General features: G+C 41.2%; 1 protein-coding gene across 1 annotated transcript in view; it reads left to right on the forward strand.

Annotated features, from left to right (window-relative positions):
• The window catches only part of LOC111236290 (E3 ubiquitin-protein ligase SMURF2-like), a 65,956-nt gene extending 46,183 nt beyond the window's left edge, over positions 1-19,773 (forward strand). Inside the window, exons 8-20 of the mRNA XM_022764968.1 lie at positions 1,006-1,217; positions 3,211-3,295; positions 4,655-4,813; positions 6,091-6,144; positions 13,205-13,418; positions 15,799-15,902; positions 16,026-16,140; positions 16,546-16,724; positions 17,618-17,755; positions 17,992-18,112; positions 18,349-18,550; positions 18,934-19,009; positions 19,183-19,773. Of these exons, the coding sequence (XP_022620689.1) occupies positions 1,006-1,217; positions 3,211-3,295; positions 4,655-4,813; positions 6,091-6,144; positions 13,205-13,418; positions 15,799-15,902; positions 16,026-16,140; positions 16,546-16,724; positions 17,618-17,755; positions 17,992-18,112; positions 18,349-18,550; positions 18,934-19,009; positions 19,183-19,282 (1,759 nt within the window). The 3' untranslated portion in view covers positions 19,283-19,773. The remainder of the gene's footprint in view (positions 1-1,005; positions 1,218-3,210; positions 3,296-4,654; positions 4,814-6,090; positions 6,145-13,204; positions 13,419-15,798; positions 15,903-16,025; positions 16,141-16,545; positions 16,725-17,617; positions 17,756-17,991; positions 18,113-18,348; positions 18,551-18,933; positions 19,010-19,182) is intronic.
• The last annotated feature ends 1,560 nt before the right edge of the window (positions 19,774-21,333 follow it).

The following is a 21,333-nucleotide window of genomic DNA, read 5'->3' on the forward strand; positions in this document are numbered from 1 at the left end:
CACTTTGGAGGAGTAGGGAAGACTGGCTCAGATTGGGAAAAGTGGTAGAACATGAAGAAAGGACAAGGGAAATAGGAGACAGAGGTGGGAATTAAATGAGCGTGGAAACAGAGGAAATGGATGGGAGGAAGAGTGTGTGGAGGGGGTGGGGGGGCAGGTTGGCTGAGGGTTGACAGACAAGGGTCCAAGGTTTTAGATAGCCAAGGCGTCAGTAACTCCGGACAGCCAGACAGTGGTCAGACATGCTACACACACAAACACACACAGAAAGTGTCAGTAAGCCAACATGCCTGTGTTTGTGTCTGCTTATTACAAATCTGCTTTAGAAGTCCTGCTGTTCAGTAGCACACAAGCACATTTTAAGATTCTACCTTAGTCTATAAGGACTTTGTCTGTTCTTATGCAACCCATAATCATCCATATCACTTAAATCTTAACCATAAGCATGAAATACATTTTCCCCTTGAGGACTGATGACACAAGCTGTTATCCAATAATTACACTTCGTTTACGTCTAGACATCACCAGAAGAATTAAATCTGCTACACCTAAGACTTAACCCCCAGAACACCTTTAACACACAGTAACACCCAGGTTCCTGCAAGTGGATAGAAATGTGGTAGACAGTCACATACATTCACCATAATCAAAAGTCAAGCACTTATCACTCATTCATTTAACACACTCCACCGTGCATGCAACTCTTAGGAATGAAAACAAACAATAACGTTCTTCTTGTCAATTTATTCATCCACCTCACAGCAAGAAAGTTGGTATCTTTTAGCCAAAAAGCTCTTTACAATCTGAAGTGTACAATATTTCCGATTTGTTATTAAAATGCTTCACCTGTATAACATGTATATATATATATTTAGAAACTATAACTAGAAAATGGGGGTGAAAATGGAAACAAGCTTAAAATTACACTCAGAAGAACACACACAGATAGGACCATGGCCTGAGCATGTATAAACATGAACATGTACACTCTCTGCTCTCTCCCAGGCCAGCGTCAGAGTATTCCAGCCCATCAGGGCGTCCGCTGAGCTGCGTGGTGGACGAGAACACACCAGTGATGACTCCCGTTAATGGGGCAGTGGCCAGCGGCCCGCCAGGCGAACAGCGGATCCAGGAGAGACGGGTTAGATCACAGCGGCATCGTAACTACATGAGTCGGACACACCTGCATACGCCACCTGACCTGCCTGAGGGTTATGGTGAGAGACACACACACACACACACACACACACACATATACACACACACTCTCTATCTTCATCATAGTGAGCACTGAGGATACTGTGGTAAAAAAGGCAGTGTCTATGACATCACATTTTATTGTCCCACTGTAGTCATTCAATTAGCCGGTCAGCTCCGCACGGAACTGATGTAGAATATTTCAAAAAGTGTTTAACTATAAGAGCGATCAAATCCCACAGTGGCTAAACTGAAGATTTTGTTTTTCAAACATCTTGGAGTGTGTGGGATGGCTATCAGTTAGCTGCAGCCATATCGCATTATATTTACCATAGTTACTGATGAGGTGATGTCCCAGACATAACCCTCAAAAATACAAGATACACAGATCAAAGACACGGTGAGTTGCTCTTTGGCTCTATCTTGTTTTTTGCCTGGAGGCAGTGATACTTTTAACTATACTTTTGGCTTTTTTTTTTTCCTTTTAATGATGAGAAGAAAGTTTAAAGGCCCTTTGTATCCTCTTTTCTTGTTCTCTCTGTCTGTTTCCCTGCTCTATCCTTGGGCTCACTCACGTTTTCTCTGTTAATCCCCTTCGACCTCCCCTTTCCCTCCTTCCCACAACACCACATCATAACAACTGCATTCAACTCTTGCTGTGTGTTAATAGTCTGTCTCTCCTCTCCTTTTCTTTCCTCTCCTCTCCTGTTTGTTGGAATGTTTTGGCTTTGCAGACTGATATTCCCACAGCGAAGAGATGGAGGGAAAACAGAGTATTCATAGCTTGGTGTTTAGTTCAGAAAAGGCACTTTGAGTTACTGGTTATTATTTTTTTTATTGTACCGTGTTACTTAAGCTGGCCTTACTTACAGCATTCAAACACATTGGGAAAATAATGCAGAAGCAAGTACATTTTCCAACATCTGAATGTTTTTTCCTAAAAGTGCACTTTTCACAGTCAGCCACAGTGCACCCCACAATACCCACAGAGTCTGTAAAATAAATTATTATTTTAAGTGTGGGGCTGTATGCCAGTGATTTAGAATGGCACTGTTGGACCCGTGCCCCCTTTGAAATGTCCTGCTGTGTCCACTGAGGCTGGCCGAGGTCGGACAAAATGAGTCACTGATGCCCAACAGCTAGAGAGCTTTCTTCCTCAGCTGAACCCTCTGAACCAGTGGCTGGGTGTGGTGAGAGAGCGTGAGAGAGAGCGAGAGAGAAAGGGGGAATGTGTGAGAGGAAAAAAGACAGGGAGAGGTGGGTAGGAAATGAGTTGTGCCAGTAGGAAGTTGGGGTGGGGGGTAGTGATGGATTAGCGGCTGAACATACACACATGAACACCACACCCGTGCGGCGCACACACTTTGTGCCAACATTCACACACTCACTCTTCATTCATCCATGAGCTGGATGGAACCAAAGGTCCAACAAGTCAGTGACGGATTACAAATGAGAACCATTCTCCTCAGATTTCATCTTGGTGTCCTCAGTTCCCTTATTTGTTTACAGTATATTATATTAGTGGGTTTGGCATGAATGACAGCATTTTCCTTTCCATTTCCTTTGGTTTTGGAGATTAATAGGAGTGGATGGACTTTCAGTACACACACTAACCTTTAAGAGAAAACAAGGCAACTAGGATGCATCAAGGAACTCTCTACAAGGAAAAACACTCATGGAAGTCTTTGATAAATTTCCCCTCACATTTTATTTTCCCCACACTCTTGGGATAGGCCTACTGGAGACTGGAGAGGAACTAATTGATTACATTGGCACACACCTTAAGAAACTCTTAGTTCAACATTGTCCCAGCAGTTTGCCTGTCACATCAATTATAAACAGACTTCCTCTTCTCTAAAATATACAAACTCGTTATCCGTGCTTGTACCCACCTGAACTAGACTACAGAACAACAGTCCCATAAACAGTTCCAAGCTTGTTTCACTGCTGTTTTGCCTTTTGACATATTAATGCAAATCAAATTTCTTTTTGTTTTTTGTTTTTATTTTTTAGAGCAAAGAACAACTCAGCAGGGCCAGGTCTACTTCCTCCACACGCAGACTGGAGTCAGCACTTGGCATGACCCCCGGGTACCCAGGTAACACCTTTGTGCATTTATCCTTGTATATTTTTCATGGTTATTGTCCAAATTTTTTAGGTTTTTTAGCAAGTCTCTTTTCATAAATGTTACCAATAGCTCTTAATATGAGCACAATTATCTCAGAATTAAAAACATACTGAGTTAAATACATGATGAATTAACCACCGTGTGGACAGCCTGTATTGTTTTAATCCTAATATAAAACCTGACATATATTCCCAAAACTGACAGGGCCAAAGTGGTCTTGACTGGTTTGGATCAGACCTAATTTCTCACTTAATTGCTCAGGGTTGTGTTCAAAAACAGTCTTATTAGTCAAATTTCAGGCTCAAGTCAGGGTCAGCCAAACTAATGACCTCTGAGTCCGATGTTGGGCTGGAAGAAAATTTTTGGACAGATGTTGAGCTGAACACCACCAGGCCAGTGGTTCTGCATTCAATCATACTGTTCACCAACTCTCAGTGGTCCACTAGTTAATTCACCAGAGACTGCGGGCGGTGCGATTGCGTTACAGTTTTGGCCATGACTCGGTGTAGCTGCTGCTCAGTGATGAAGCACATGCGTGTAACGTCCAACTTACAGCAGCAACTCTGGGTTTGGTCATTTTGGACAGAGCTTCTAAAATGACCCAGTATGTTGTGATGAGTGCAGCAAGGCATGTACTTTGTCCCTGAGTGATGTGTCCTTACTTCACACAAGGACAAAGTAGTCACACACACACACACACACACACACACACACACACTCACTCACAAAGGCACAAGACCTCCCTAGGCTATGGCGTTGTCCCAGATCAGGACTTCTACTGACAGGAATGTCAGTGTACAGGACAGAAAGAGAATCAACAAATTAGAGCAGATACTTTGGCAGAAGGATAATGGCAACGTTAATGTTGCTGATGTTCTTGAGCCTGTTGAAGGCTGTGGTCCTGAGTTTTGATTGACTGAGTCTTGTGAAGCTTCATGTAAATGTTAATGTCAATCACTTGTATTGCTGAAAGACATCAGCATGAGGTTCATCAGCATGTTCTCTTACATTTAGGACATACATAAAAATCTGAACTCCACAAAGGACATGGATTTAAGTAACTCTTGTAGTAATCAACATCCTAGGAGGTGGTTCAGTGTTGTTAATAACATAGTTCCTCAATTATCCATGTTAATTTTCTCCCAACTGAGTCCATTCAGTTATATAGTAGTACATGAAGTACCAAAGCTACTGAGAGTATGATGGTCATTGGTCTGCAGGCCTGCTTTTTTATGCAGTATGTATGTTTGTATTTTCTATGGTTTAATTTAGATTTGCATTTAATTTGTAGTGTCATTGTTGCTAATGGCTTCTAATTATTTTGTTCAGGGACTTAAGCAATGTGAACTGTGAGGAGCTTGGCCCACTGCCACCAGGCTGGGAGATCAGAAACACAGCCACTGGCCGTGTCTACTTTGTCGACCACAACAATCGAACAACACAGTTCACAGACCCGCGACTGTCTGCTAACCTGCATCTTGTACTCAAGTGAGTGTATCAGTTAATAATGTGTTTTAGCCCCCAGGGCAGGATATTCAAGGAGATTACCTTGGCTGTGGTTTACATCTGTCTTACCGAAGACAAATAAAATTGTTATTTTTTGTCCCACTATTTATATCTTTCTACTTAAATATAGTGTATACATAACAGCCTAAAACAGAAATGCAAATATGCTGCTACATGCAAATCTGTATGTTTACATCTGCTTTGTTTAGTTAACAATCCCCTCTACCCTGAATATTCAAACTAGTGGTGAACAAAACAACAACAATAATTTCAGTGAAACAACAATCAAGGGATTATGACTTTGAAGCCAATTGATCCTAAAAGATGCCAGATACCCTGCTTCCAGCTCTAAAGAGTATGTTTGTATTGAGGAGCTGACTGTGAGATTTTAGTAGCGGCAATGAACTGGACAAGAAAACAGAACAACACTTCAATGTTATACAACAAATAATCAGATTTTTTCACACATAGTGGTGTTAATGTTTATATTATGTCAATGATGATGCATCTTCTATGTTTAGGCAGGGCTCTTAAACAAGTCAAACATTTTGTCCTGCTTTTTGTTCGTAGTAGATGAGATTCGGAGCCACCCTCCGCTCTGTTCATATTTTTTGCCAAGGACGGTTAAAAACGCAGTGTTTTTAAAAGTAGCTTTACACTCACACTATCCGTCCTGGAAATGGACGTGATGACTCCTGTCTGGGGATGCTGGAATAACCTGAAATGAGGGGAAAACTGTTAGGGAACCTGTGATGCACACTACAGTCATGAATCCTCCAGCAATGAATATGTCTGATGTAAGATAATCACAGATGAATGTCTTCGCTTTATTCATCTCACCTTATATTTTTGTTCTTCTCTGTTTGTCCATTCCCCTATCCTCTGTCTTGTGTATCTGCCAATGGTATTTTTCCTCCTTCCTGTCCACTTTCCGTCATTCTCACCAACTCTGTTGTCTTTTCATCCATTTCCTCTCTTTGTATTTGTCCATGTTTTGGCCTTTTTGTGTTTTTTATGTCTCCGTCTTCTGTGTATTTCCTCTGCTTTTCCTCTACCTCATTTTCTTCTCTCATCTCCCCTTCTGTTTCTTTGTGTCCTTTCACTTGTCTCCTGTGAATCACTTTTTCTTTGTCCTATCTGTCCTGTCTCACTGTCCCTGTTGTTTTCAATGCTTCTCTGTCATTCACCTTCTCTTGTGTGTCATTTTCTCTCTCTTTGTCTTTCTCTGTCTTTTACTCCCCTCCTGTTTTCTCCAACAGCCCAAGTCCAAATGGTTCCCGTGTGGCCATGGACAGCCAAAACACTAACCTCAGGTAACCCACACACACATACGAGGATATTTGTGAAGACAAATGTGCGCTCAGATACTTGCTTGCAGGCAACATACTGTCTATGCGTACGCGCACTTGCACATGGTCTGTGACAAATGTACATGTGAACAATGCAATCAGCACTCACAGGCTGACAGAAATTTTCATACTCTCATCCCAACTGCCTGTATAAAGCAGTTTCAGCAGCCAGTCACTCAAAGCTACACACACACACACACACACACACACACACACACACACACACACAAACACTATCATAAAGAAAAAATGCTGACTGCGATATAGTCCTCCACCTGGGAATGTCCAGTCTGTGTGTGTTTATGTATGTATGTGCACGTTTTGTGTAACCTTCCTCAGAGATGACTTTCAACCCTGAGGATGTCATTCAAGTTCAACACACACACACACACACACACACACACACACACACACACACACACACACACACACACACACACACACACACACTACCCCTAACTGTGGCTGTCCGTATGGGGGGGTGGTTGTCAGTCCATCTTTCAGTGTGTTTGTGCTCCCTGTCAGCAGTCAGCCTTCGCTGAAGCCCAGTTCGCATCCAGCTAAGCCAGCAGAGAGGCCTGATGAAGCCGACTCCACCAGGGAAAATAATACTAAACACGTGTTAGCACAGCAGCTGTTAGCTTAGCAGCAGTTCTCATAGCTTCACTGAACACACATTGGATGAAAACATCAGCAGTATGTTAGCTCTGACGGCTAATGAAAGAGTCTCTGATATTAATGGGGGAGGGTCTTGTGATTGTGTTATATAAATCTCATAAAACAAGTATGATAAACTAAATTCTTGGATTGTTTTTCAGGTATTTTTGCTGTATTGTAGTTCCCTTTACTTCCAGTCTGCCAGTGTATGAGGTAGAAATCACTAGAGCAAGAGGAACATCGAGATGTGGAGATTTTTTCCTTTTATTTTTTTTAGTACAAATTCTTTGTCAAAACCTCTTGCAATAACAGCTGCTGGCACGATGGACATGTTTGGGAAATCAACATCTGGTCATTTGGTCAAATAGTATCCATATGTGTCAGAATAGCCCCTGGTTGTGAGTTGAAGCTCAGCTATGTTATCCAGTCAGCATCATTAACTGCTTGTCTGACTCCTTATTAGGAGAGATTTGAGAGAGTCCAGACAGAGTTTTAGAACTTTGTGAAGGTCAAAATTAACAAGCTCTAATTTCTAATGCAGCTTACCTTGATACAAACTGAATGAAAACAAAATTAAAACGCCCTCTACATACAGTCCATGTCACAACAGTAAGCACTTGCACTTTATTTGGCCTATATCTGAATAGATACGCACAGAAGTCTTTGCCAAATTTGGAGTTCTTCTATTTTAGATTCTTGACATAAGGCTAATCAATAATCAAGCAAATCAGATTTTTATTGTGGCTTTAAGACTACCAGCCAAATCAGCTGCATTTCAAGCAATGCAAAATTAGAACATGAAATGTGATCAATAAATCACCTTGTTAATTATTTTATCTTAAAAGGTTGTGTAAATGTGTAAAAGGCCAAATGTAAAAGCAAACAAACTCAAACTCAAATAGTATCTCTTGAGCAGCAGTGGTCTGATTGACTCTTGTTGTTTTTAACACCCATAACCAAAAACTGTCAAAACCACTTCTGCTGAATACTTCTCTTTTTGCAGGAGGTCATCATACCAGAAAAAATCGGTATCAGAAAAGTAACTTCGGTTCATTGTCAAAAATCCTCTTAACATTATTTAATTATTTATAAGTTTCTTTTTTCTCAGAGCGGTAGAGAAAGAATTCAAATAGATTAGTGTATTGCAGACTGTGGTGATGAGACTGCCTACTGATTTTGGCTCTGAAACACTAAATTTTATTGGGCATGCTAAATGGTCTCAACAATCCAGACGTAATGTTGGATTGTTTACTGGCTGAGAGGCTCGAATCTAAACACCCAGGGTGACTGACAGCAGACGCATTAACAAACAACAGCAAGCAGAATACAGAGACCACATGTGGAGACGCATGGAGGAGACAACAGTCTTTCTGCACATACTGTACATGCACGTACCCGATGTGTGAAAATGAGAACAGTTGACAATTTCCTGGACGTGTTAACCTTTTTATACCTTATCCTCAGCTTTATAAGGCTTCTGGTGTAGAAAGAGGAACCAGTGCAACCAGTCAAAGTGTTGTCTGTCTTCTTCCCTACTGTCCTTGTTAATTTTTTTTCCCCCTCTAATCTCTACACTTCCCTCCTCCTGTCATCTCCTCTGTCCTCACTCATTCTGTCTCCGCGGCCCCCCGCCCTCTTCTGTGCTCCAAAAACTGTTAAAGTTATCAGCCTCTCTGCTGGCTCGGTGTCAGGACATCTGTGTTTTATCAATGCCAGGATTTAAGAATATTTCACCCAACATCCGCATAGGTCCACTGCACACACACGTGCACACACACATGCACATACGTACACCATGACCCTGCTATAATGCATCACTGCGTTGACCTGTTTTCATATTGGGAGATTGAAGGGATGGGGTGGGGGGGCATGTTAAGATGAGCTGAGTGCATGTTACCTGATGTGTGGGGGTTTTAAAAAAAAATCAAAAGGAAACTGAAAATCTTTGTTTTTATTTAGATATCTGCATAGCTTTTTTTTCTTGCAGCACTGAGCTGTCGATTGCTGTTCCCTTTATACCACTGGAGGATGTGTTCATTATTGTTGGGGTGCATCTTTCTCTCTTTAATGTGCATTCTCTTTTGTTTTCTGGCAGACAGGCACAAAATTTTATCAAAAGAATAAAATATAGCAGTTGACACTTGAGAAAACAACGTCAGTCAGTCAAACAAATATAACAGATGCAGGAGAGAAACTCGCTTTGATTAAATCAGGAGAGCGTGAACAAAAAGCAATGTGTTGACTTAAAGCAAAAACCTACTGTAAGCCAAACTGTCAGCATTGACCTGAAAAGAGAGAGATGTCAATGAAACAATTAAATAATGAAATTCTGTTTCTACTGGAGAAAGCTGATGGTTGCTGAGTTGTCAGACAGGATGGTTGCCAGTGCTTTAGGGTCACATATAAGTGCAGCTGGTGTTGTCACTACCTCCTAGTATTTGTTCAAATCAGGCAAAATGGGCAGCAATTTAAAAAAATGTAATCAGTTTAAAGCTTCCCTGTCTTTGCTTTAACCATATGTATTCTTTTTAATGATACCTTTTTTTTTTCTTTTTTTTACAAATAACGTATCAAACTTGCAGATACTGTTGTGTACTGTACTGTTTAAAAAGCTGCAGACGTTTTTGGTAGCTAGAGCTTAGCAGTTTTACCTTAACCCATTTTGTTGTTTAGTGGGTGTAATTTTTACCCCTCATCTGTAGAAATTGTTTGTGTTTTGTCTGCAAGATTAGATGGCGTGGAACAAATTTGATTTTACAACAACGAGTTTAAAGTTTGCACCTCGGCCTACTGATCCTCCAGGACACATCTTGGTTTAAATGTGACTCAGACGGTCCTGTTGCCGTCAACCTCAGACTGATGAAGGCCTTGAATTGTCAGACAGTCAGACACAGCTACATTACTGTGGTCTGCCACACTGTTTCTCGCATACTTGACTTCCTCCCTTGCACCAGCACATAGTATATGTCTGAAAGATTACATCAGTGTTTGCTGAAGGTATTTTTAGTTGCCTCTGCATTTAAGTTTAGTGGGCATCAGCAGGTATTTTTTCCAACCAAGGTATAAATTTTCATGACATTTATATCAATATTTGCATTTATGTTTAAAAAGTGATGATTATACTTGGTACATTATGGGTGTGTGGTATATTTAACCTGTGAAAGATAAATATAAAAGCAAATTATTGGGTTAGCAGTAAATCCAATGTATACTGTATATCTACAGTATGTACAGCAGTTGACATTTTCTGCTGTACTTTATAAACCTCACATGTGACTTGATGATACAGTAAATGCCAGCTGTCTAAACAGTATATAAAGCAGGATAAATGTTCTGTCTGTATGTGGTGCATTAAAGGGCAGTCTGTAAAAGAGTGAACAGAAGAGGACAGCCTAGATGAAAGCTTAAATTCCTACAAAAAAATAATTTCACACCTAACAAATGACTTCTGTTTTATTTAGACACACAATATATTGCTTAGTCTACCATATTTTAGCGATATTTTTCATTGGAAATTGTGCATAAAAAATCAAATGACAGGAGAAAGCAGCTTATTTTTTGTAATGGCAGAATTTTGCAAATCTTTCATTCTCAGAAAGTGTCTTCAGATGCAACATATTTTAGTCAGTAGGCAGTCTCATCATCACAGTCTGTCTGCTGCTGGTTTCCTGTACTTCATGTACTTTTGGAGAAAGTAGAAGTGTGCAGATGTGAGAGCTTGGCAGTTGGGAAGAATGTAAAAGGTCACACTTTTACTGGCAAAACACACATATTATCTAAGTAAATACTTCTGTACACATATATACACACTTTGACTCTACATTCTGCAGAGTCGGCAGCAGTGGCACTTTTTTGGCCGACCTCTCTGCCCTCTCCTGCTTTTTAGGCAAATGTAAAGAGCAGGGCACCAGCTGATACTCTGAGCAGATCGACTTATAAAGGACCCTTTGATTCTCTGGGTTGGGTGGGGGGGCAGAGTGGGTGTGTTGTGGTGGCTGGTGTGGCTTTCACACCACTACACTTACTCAACACTCATTTCAGCCCACCTGTGCCGGCTGCCATAGAATTGAAGCAAGTATATTTTGTCTTACACAAACATACATGCAGACTTCTCTCTTGTGCATGCACTCTCTCACCTGACACACACCCAGTCTGTCTCCCTGCATACACAGAAAGAGGATGGAGGCCTATCATGACTCTGCAGGTTCAGGCGCAGGTGATCCAGTTCAGAAAAATGTTCACCCCTTCATTTCTTGACTTCTTCAGCCTCTTTCCTCCCGCTTCTTCTACCTTGGAATAACAATAATAAAATCCTCTGGCTCTTACATTGAATTTGAAAGTTTATATTTCTTCCCAAACGTCGTATTTCACCCAAGCTGTCACAGCAATAGGAACCATTTCTCTCTTTCGGCCCGGGCAGATTTTCAACTTTGCTGTGCTTGTATTTTCTATATTTACCATCAAATATGCGGAGCTTGTCCCATTTGGAAACCAGAGACGATGAACTATGTCGAAACATATTTTTAATTACACTGTGCCCTCAGAAGGAGAAAAAAGTGCGCTGAAATTACGCTTTATTATATGGTTCTTGAGCCTCCCAGCCAAAAGCAACTCATTCCATTTTGTTTTAAGGTCATCTTTTCTTCCCCTCCTCCTTCCTAAAGTGGTTTTCAGGACTGCTCTGCTGCAGTCTTACCCTTTCTTTGACATGCTAGGAGCCCCAGCGCCTGCCAATAAAATAAATAGCAGCAGACTTGATTATACAGGGATAGACTGGTGAAACACTGCACCCGTTTAGTTTGGAAAGCCCAAATAGATGAGGCCTTTTTCAACCTACTGAACCGGAGAACCCAAGTGTACAATGAGTGTTGGAATAAGTGGGTGGCTATGCTACCTTAGAAGTCCTCTCCTTTCTTTATATACCAGTTCAGGCCTCTTGGTGTGCCGCCTTTGTTTGGCCAACAGCAGCCTCGACACTCCACTCCCAGCGGAGGACAGTAGCTTCTTTTCAAGAAGTCCCGTGCTGGCTCAGCGTCTCCTCGCAGGAAAATGAGGGCTGCTGTCCTGTTGAAGGGAGAGATGGATTATGTTTTTACGAGGCCCACCCAGGCGTCTCACCACCAACACCACAGTGAGGGCTGGAGGAGGCCAGAACTAGAACACTGACCATGGCGCATCTTTGCCAAGATTGTATCTCATCCTTTCTTAGAATATACAGGCTCTGAATGGCAACAGAGCAAAGAGGGATAAAGGTCAGGATTTATGTTCCTCAAGTGAAGTTCCTCGGTCCACTGTGTGACAGACATGCTGCCGTGCTCACACCCTTTTCCACACTTAACCTTGTTGTTTTTGAAATTGCAAAGCTGCAAAACAAGGCTGCACTTTGGCCAAGCAAACATGAACTCAGAGCAGTGGCTTGACTCAACATTTATCAGAACATAACTTGTAGCCAGGAGAAAGGTATCTTCAGTGCTGTGTTGACAGAAACAAGACTGGAAGTTTACAGAAATGTTGATGGTTTTTTTCCCCTACACCTCAAAGTATGAGGGAGGGTGGCAGCTTCAGTGTCCGGATGATGGAAGTTCCAGTTGTGGTTGGTGGAAATTTATTAAAAAGGAAATTAAGGTTAAACATTGAGAGAAATGCGTGATGGACGAGCGCAAAGAGAACACATTGACTTATCTGTCCAGTTGAGCTTGCCAGAGGCGCCAGCTACTCTTACACCACTCTCCTTTTGTATATTTCTCCCTTTCTCTTACTCTGTGTGTGTCTCCCTCTCTCTGCTTACTCAGGTTTTATCTCCCTCTCTCTGTCTTTCCTGGTGGTGATATTTACCAAACGTCTGGTCGAAGGCCCAGCCTGTCCACAGGTCTGGATCAGATTTACTCAGGGCTTAGTCCTCTGTTTGGTGCTCTTTGCTTTGAGAGGAGTGAGGAGGGTGAGGGCTGGGGAGGGAATTTCTTACAAAACTCCCTAGTTCAGCGGTTAGACGATATTTGAGATGGAGGGGCTGGGGAATTCCCTACAGGACATATCCCTCTTTCTTCTATCTTTGTATAAATCTGTTGCCTCCACCAAAGCAGTGCACATGAATAATATCCCTGTGACCATGAGACAGTAAACAGCTGCAAATACACTGAATGGAAATTGCCCTTTGGAGAGGGCAGCTCAGGACAAACTGCAATACTGCTGTTTAAGTGAATGATAAATCACGCTGACATATGACTATTATCTGTCTTTTCCCTCTTTCATGTCGCTCGTCTGCCCATCCCTACTTGTTGATTTCCCCCGATTCCTCTTCTACCCCTCCATCTCTTCTTGGCTGTTCGTCTCTTCCACCTCCCTTTCAACCACCTTGTCCCTCCAGTCATCCGACGCAGTTGAAGGACCAGGGTGGTCCTGGGGGCCCCCAGCAAGCTCTGTCACCAGCCCAGTTACCTGAAGAAGCAGAGTGCCTGACGGTGCCAAAATACAAGAGAGATCTGGTGCAGAAGCTGAAGATCCTGCGGCAGGAACTGTCTCAGCAACAACCCCAGGCTGGTCACTGCCGTATCGAGGTCTGCCGTGAGGAGATTTTCGAGGTAAAAAAAAACATAAAAACAAAAATGTATTACACACCTGAATCAAGGATGACCCTTTCACACTCTGATAAACACACAAGCGAGATGATAACAATGCACTTGTTTTAGTAACTAACTAATGCTCTTGAGAACAGTCATGCTACCTAGATCGCAAAATGAACATAAACATGTAACATGTTTACCGATCATGAACCATCATGCACTTGAAACTTAATTTTACCGAAATGTTCCACGTCAGCAGTGCACATGCTTGTCTAAGAATAGTTGCGATACTCATAAACATGACACTCTAACCTGAAATTTCTGATGTGCCTTAAACCATGAAAGGAAACATCTGAAGGCCAGCTGAACATAGCCGCAAACACATGCACGCAAATGAATGCATAACAACAGAGAATTTACCATGAATTTGCATACTGCGCATTGATCATGTGTTCGTAAAATTTGTCATCTGGCATTCAGAGGATCATGTGCTGACATGCAAAGTCTAAACATCCATGAAAACAATGACAAACCTAGATCTTTGCATTTTACTCACATTTTTTCACCCCATTTACAATGTTTGCCAGAAAAGGGCCCTGGGCTGCACAGAACCAGTACTCAGAACCGCTTTATGATTTCCAGGAAAAAGCAGAACAAAAAGGCCTTCACAACACCACAAAAAACTATTTCTTTATTCCTTTTCTTCTCCTCCTCTGTCTCTCTTTTTGTTGCTCTCCCAATCATTTGTTCTACCAAGGCAAAGGCATTCTTTCTAGATGATTTCAGCAGCTAAAGGGTTGGCGGGGAGTGGGGGCTGCGCCGTGCCCGCCGAGCGGGCTCTCGCTTTTCTCGGTTATGTCAACTGGCGCCCGGCTCTAGTCCGGGCGTGACCCGTCGGGACCGAAAGTGGCAGCGTGGGGGAGTTTGACTTTGGGGCAGGTACACCTGTTCAAACGCACGGTGGGGGGATGTGTGGGAGGGGGGGGTAAGGAGCGGGTGAGAAAAGGAGCTAAGGCAGCAGTGGCAAGTGTTCGGGGCCAGACATAACTTCATAACTACAAGTGGAGCAATGAAAAATATGACTTCATCCCCATTCGACGTGACAGCTGTGGAAGGGGAAAGTTAAGTGTGAAAACCAGCTCTGCAGATCCACTTGAGGTTTTCATGCAGAAACCAGTACTGCAGTTAACCACTGGCAGCGTGTGCACACGAGTGTGCATGTACTTACAGTGGTTATAATGTGATTTCCTATTTACGCATGTTCTCTGCCACAAATTGACATATGACTAACACAAATGCAATGTCTCGTTCAGTGTACATTCATTAATGATGTCACAGTCATTAATGCAATGATGGCTTTAAATGTTTTGGACACTTTTTATACTATTTTTTCCTCTCGCCAACATGTTGATGAGACGGATGCATACCTGAGCTCCGTCTCAGCTTTTGCCTGCAGCCTGGTTTGTGTGACTGAGGAGACATCATCTGCACCATTATTAGGACTTAATAAATGAGTCTTGAAACTTTCAGTCCCGTGTTAGCAGGTTCAAATAAATTATGTAAAATTTGTGTGTTTAAAAGCATCTTACAGTCCTCTCTGTGCTGCCCAGCTCTGTTATGCTTTCTCAGTTGTAGCACTGCTGTTGCTGCAGCAGGAGATTGTTTATTGTGGCGCGTCCTGGACTCCGCTGAGAGTACAGACAGAGAGAAGTCTCTTATGTAATGTAAAAAGGGGATACACACACTATTTGTTTAACTGTAACTGTGGAGGGGTATGATGAAGGGAGGCAAGAACAGAATTATCAAGATGCATTGGAATCATATTTTTATTTATTTATTGTTAAAACATGTGTGTATTCAAAAAAAAATGGAAAACCAGGGAGACTGGTCTTAATACAGGCCCCATTTTTTCCCCATCATTTTGCATTATTCTTGAATGCTACTAATTTCCAGAAATAAACTATTGTGCCATTGTAACAGTGTGTTTTTTTCCTCTGCTCCACATGCAAATTCTTGATTGTAAAGAGGAAATCTATCTATATCTGCAATGACTATATTAATTCCTTCATGTTAACCTCCATAGTTCTATAACCCAAGCATGACACTTCTCCTAACTTGGTCACACCAAAACATACTGACACCACGTACACAACTGAACAGACAATGCTGTTTTCATTTATTCCTGCAGTCTCTACCTGGTACCTGGTATCTCTGAGGGTGTGTGTTGGTCCCATAACAATCTTATGTTTGTAGACATCACACTTCTGCACACGCCATGTACACATATTCACACCTGCAGAATCAGTGTTACCTTGTGGAGGCTTGCTCTCTGATATTAAAGCCAGTCTTGTTTTATGTACTGTGAAATATTAAATTCACTTTATGTGTTGAATCGTAGGAGTCGTACCGACAGGTGATGAAGATGCGTCCAAAGGATCTCTGGAAAAGACTGATGATCAAATTCAGAGGAGAGGAGGGACTGGACTATGGTGGGGTAGCAAGGTAATTTGTCACATTTATTTTACTGTTTATATGATTTTGAAATGTCAACTAATATTTTTTTTATGCTTCTTTTAGCATTATTTGAAGTACTGTTTTCACAGTAAATCTGTGCATATGTGTTAGGGAATGGTTGTACCTGCTGTCCCATGAGATGCTGAACCCGTACTACGGCCTGTTCCAGTACTCCAGAGATGACATCTACACTCTACAGATTAATCCCGACTCTGCTGTCAACCCGGTAGGAATTATTTAGTTATATAGTCATAAGTTCTCAGAGACATGTGATAGGGATTTATCTATCTAGCCAGTCATGAGATGTAAGCACAAATGTGAAATGTCTTTTTGTTATTATAAGGATTTTGATCTGACATCTTCAGATGTTCAAGCTAGAGTCAGATTGATTTCAGATATTATATGACATCATGTGAAATTTATGTGGATATACAAAAAGGCAAAAGAGATTTGTTGTTATAATTAAAATTTCATAGTGATAACTTTATTTTGGTAATTGAATTCAGTATTGCTCAGTTTTCATGCTGTAGTGGTTATACGTCTTAGGTACTGGCATTGTGGTACTGTAGTTGTATCAACACTCGTATGATTAATACCCAATTCATATTAATGTCCCTGGTTTCATCTGCAGGAGCACCTGTCGTACTTCCACTTTGTGGGTCGTATCATGGGAATGGCGGTGTTCCACGGCCACTACATTGACGGGGGCTTCACTCTGCCCTTCTACAAACAGCTGCTGGGAAAACCGATCACGCTGGACGATATGGAGTCTGTCGACCCTGACCTCCACAACAGCCTCGTCTGGATTCTGTAAGACCTTTTTTCCAAGCAACCTATTATTTTTCCAAATTCTCTACACTGGCAACCCAAAGAGAAAACACATATTACTGCTGTTAACACTTAAGTGCAGAATCAATTTTCTTGTCAAAACAAGTGGAAATACAGGGTTTCCCAACACTTATTGTAAATGAGCTGTAGCTTTATACTGGTTTTCTCATTGTACCAGTAAAACAGTAAAATAATTTTTACAGATGCCTTCTCATTGAAAATTTCACAGGAAGTTTTATTTACATGTGTGTCATGTATACACAGTGGAAAAAAAAAGAAAATGTGTCAATAATATGCACAAAAGGCATTAAAACCTGGATAGAGCACATGTACTAGATGTACACACACATGTTTTGCAAAAATCAAACCATTTCCAATGATTGTGGCACCCTCTGCTGCTGGTTCAGATGAATGTCTGGCAAAAATGAACATCCCTGCTGACTTAGTCCCTCTCTTGCACCTTTTGACACAGTGGTGAGGTGCAGTGTTTTGAAAGTGTTTATCACATGTGGGTGCTGTGTAGCTCTTATCCTGACAGGACCAAAAACTTTATACTTTTGATAATGTCACCTGTTCTTATGACTGTTCAGTTGTAATTCTTGCTGAGTCATCACGGACCATGTAAAGGTTAATGAAGAAAAAAAAATGTATTTGCAAGTGCAAATTAATTGCGGCAAATGACAAAAACCTGTAGAAACTCCACAGCCAATCAGCTGCTAAGAATGATCACAATAAAACATATGATCAGGATACTGCAGATTACTACTCTATGTCTTTGTTTTGTTGTTCCCACAAATCCTAAAAAATACGTGCGATAAAATGAAGTTAAGAGTTGATTCCTATTGTGATGTACTGTCCTTTCTCTCTCTGCTCAGGGACAATGACATCACTGGTGTCCTGGACCACACTTTCTGTGTAGAGCACAACGCCTACGGAGAAATCATCCAACATGAACTGAAACCCAACGGCAAGAGTATTCCTGTCACAGAGGACACCAAGAAGGAGTATGTTAGGTATGGAGAAGGATGAACATGTGCATACACAAACACAAGGATGTGACAACAACATGCAATAAGCAACCAAGTTCAGATTCAGCCCAAACAAGTAACATTTCTTTCTCACCTTCACCGTATTCACACTGATTATCAGTGGGATTGCAGACCGTCACATTGCCTTTAATTCAGTGTCATGATGATGAATCTGTATTTAACTGTGTTTCACCATCGCGCCTCTCTCTTCTCCTCTGCAGGTTGTATGTGAACTGGCGTTTCCTGCATGGCATCGAGGCTCAGTTTCTGGCCTTGCAGAAAGGCTTCAATGAGGTTATTCCTGAACACCTTCTCAAAGCCTTTGACGAGAAGGAACTGGAGGTACAGTAGAAAACTCAGTCATCACTTTGTGGTTTACTGTAATGTATACACAGCTGTCATCATCCCTTAATATACACACAAAACTAGATCACTCATTTACCTTTGTGTTTTATTTTTACTGTTTGATGGGTAAAATATCTTCCATTCCATCTTCCACAACAGGAAATTTGGGGAACACTATACAGATGTAATACCTAAAACGAACTTGTAATAATATTTAAGTTTCTTACTTTCAGCTGATAGTGTGTGGCCTGGGAAAGATCGACATCTCAGACTGGAAGTCCAACACCCGTCTGAAGCACTGCACCCCTGACAGCAACATAGTCAAGTGGTTTTGGAAAGCGGTGGAGTCGTTTGACGAGGAGAGGAGGGCCCGACTACTGCAGTTTGTTACTGGCTCATCCAGAGTCCCACTGCAAGGCTTCAAGGCTTTGCAGGGTATTTATCTAACTCTGTGTGTGTTAACATGTCTTCTAGTTGAACCCCAATAGCCAGTCCTAATGGTTTTCTAGGTCTAACTTTAGAACGGAGATGTCCTGCCCCACTTCTGGTTCAGCTTCTGTTCTACTAACTTTCAAGGATATATATTGATAAATATGTTGTTACATTCTCAGATATTATTTACTTTAGAATATAGAAAATGACAGGAACATGTTTTAGCTTTTTCAAAAGACCAGTGAATGATAAATACTTGTCTGGCATTGCCAGTTGAGCGAGGACTAGATTACAGAGAGATTATTATCTGAGATGTTAGTGAGTAACTTCACAGTGGAATTTCATGCTAAACTGCACCTGATGGATCCTTTGTGTTTTGACTGCAGGTGCTGCAGGGCCCAGACTCTTCACCATTCATCAGATCGATGCCAACACCAACAATTTGCCCAAAGCCCATACCTGGTGTGTGTCTCCTGCACCTGCAGACAATAATGCATTTGCACACACAAGACACACACACACACACACACACACACACACAAGCTTATTTTATCATGATAATGGCAAAGAGTGCCTTTCCGTCTATCATTGCTTCATTCGTGTGAACTCGTTCTCTCTCCTTCTCTTCTCTCCAGCTTCAATCGGATTGACATTCCGCCCTACGAGAGCTACGACAAGCTGTACGATAAGCTGCTGACGGCGATCGAGGAGACCTGTGGCTTCGCTGTGGAATGAGAGACACATTGTGTGCAGGACTCTGATAGATCATTATTGTATGTGTGACATGCCGATGGGCGCACTCAGAGCCTGATTTGTACGTCTTTGACCAGCCTGCAGTCTTCCTCTTCTCTCACCGCTCTCCAAATTCTTCTCTTATCGATATCTGTTTGAACAGCTGCTAGAGAGTCAGCCCATCCTTTTTTTTTTTTCCTTTTTTGTTATGTTGTAGTCATGTGAAATCAAATTAGGAGCTGTTATGAGCTGCAGCATTTCTTTAAACAATTTTGTTTTTTATCATTTTGAGTGGGCAGTTTTGTTATTGTTTTGTCTTTTGTCGATTTCCTTGGCAGTCAGAAAAAGAAAAGGTGAAAAGACCTGTAATGCCTGGTCATCTCACTTTGAATCTAATCGAATCAGGAGGCGGTTTATCAACACAGTTCAGTATCTTGCAAAAGTGTTTCTTTTAAAAAAAAAAATTATCCAGAGGGATTTGAGAACAGTGAGTCACTTTTGTTTCGCAATTTGATCTGATTTTTTTTTTTTTTTTTTTTTTTTTTAAATCATTGTCATGCTACTGAATCTTTAACATTGCAGGTAGCCATATCTTGCCCTTGGTAGCCATCTTAACCTCAACCAATACACCTTCCAATCCTCATGGCTGCAGAGTTGGTGTGCTTCATCTTGTAGGAGCGCCACAAATTCATCCTACCTCAGTGTAATGCTTTGGCATTTGAAGAGTTTCATTCCAAAATGCTATGTATCATCTTTTGTAAAAGTTGGTAGCTGATTCGGAATAGAAAATCTTCCATTTTTACAGAAATACACCATAATTAGTTCAATTTTTTTATACCAGCAGTCATTTTGTACCTGTAAGTCTTTATAATTTAAATATGGATGTATCATTTTGAAATGGAACTCATACAGACTGACGTGGATGTACAGTAGCTCTGATTTTTTTGTGGCGTTTTAGAGTCGAGCTTTGTGGCGGTTGTTCAAAGATGAGGGACGGACTCTGGTGAAGAAGAAGGCATAAATCTTATTTTTTCCCTGAATCACTGCACACTGTGGCCACAGCTTTTGTAAACGTGTGTGTGTCTGTGTGTTTCTGCATGTGTACACAAATGTACGTTTGTATGCAAGGAAGGTAGACATTTTGTAAATGAGTTCCCCTTCAATTCTTACTACCACAGTATCCTGTATATGTCGCTGCAAAGCTGATTGAACCTCACTGTTTGAGCCTGGTTCATCTTCCTTTTCTCTTATTTGTCTCCAGCAGTTACAAGTATGCATGTTTTTTTTCATTCTATCCAACCCAGCGTAACTCAGCACACTTCCTGTCAGATCATATGTGAAAAGGGCACAACTGTCCTCGGGACCAGGCTTGATTAAAAGGCCTTTCAAGGCAGATGTCTATTTTCAGTCACATCAGTTTAATAAGGCAGAAGTATTTCTTTCTCTCTTGTCACTTTAGAGCACTTTACAAACTGAGCAGTGATGGCAGGAGTGCGTTCTTCACGTTAGATTAAAATATATCATGTTTCATTTGCTATACAACTACATTAGAAATATACAGAGTAAAAATTATCTATACACTTGTAATTTTTGAGTATATATGTACAAATACATAGCTATTTTGTATATTGTTGCTTGTTCTTTCTGTTCAATTTAAATGCAAGCATGTTGGTGTCTGTCACAGACCTCTTTGCATTCTCAGGTGAAGTTCTTTGTTTGTTTTTCTCTTTTTTTTTTTTATTAATTTTTTATTTTACATTTATTAGGCTAGTGTGTGAGGAGGGGTACAACTGGTTTTCATGGAAACTAATATTTCACAGGCCTTGTCTTTACACCCATGATAGATTTTAAAACTTGGCAGTTTAAAGTGAGATTTTTGTGAGAGTCTTGATCAGTCACATTCGCTTTTTGACATGCATACCTTCATGGGAGAACAACAAAGGCCATATTTGCTGCTCTTGACATCTGTGTCACCACTGAATACCAAACAGCACAGACAACCATATTATTTCATATGCACAAGAGCAGTATGTTTGCAACAAGAATTTTAAAAG

The sequence above is a fragment of the Seriola dumerili genome, unplaced genomic scaffold (assembly GCF_002260705.1).
Source record: "Seriola dumerili isolate Sdu_G_001 unplaced genomic scaffold, Sdu_1.0 BDQW01000621.1, whole genome shotgun sequence".
In the NCBI taxonomy this organism is placed as follows: domain Eukaryota; kingdom Metazoa; phylum Chordata; class Actinopteri; order Carangiformes; family Carangidae; genus Seriola; species Seriola dumerili.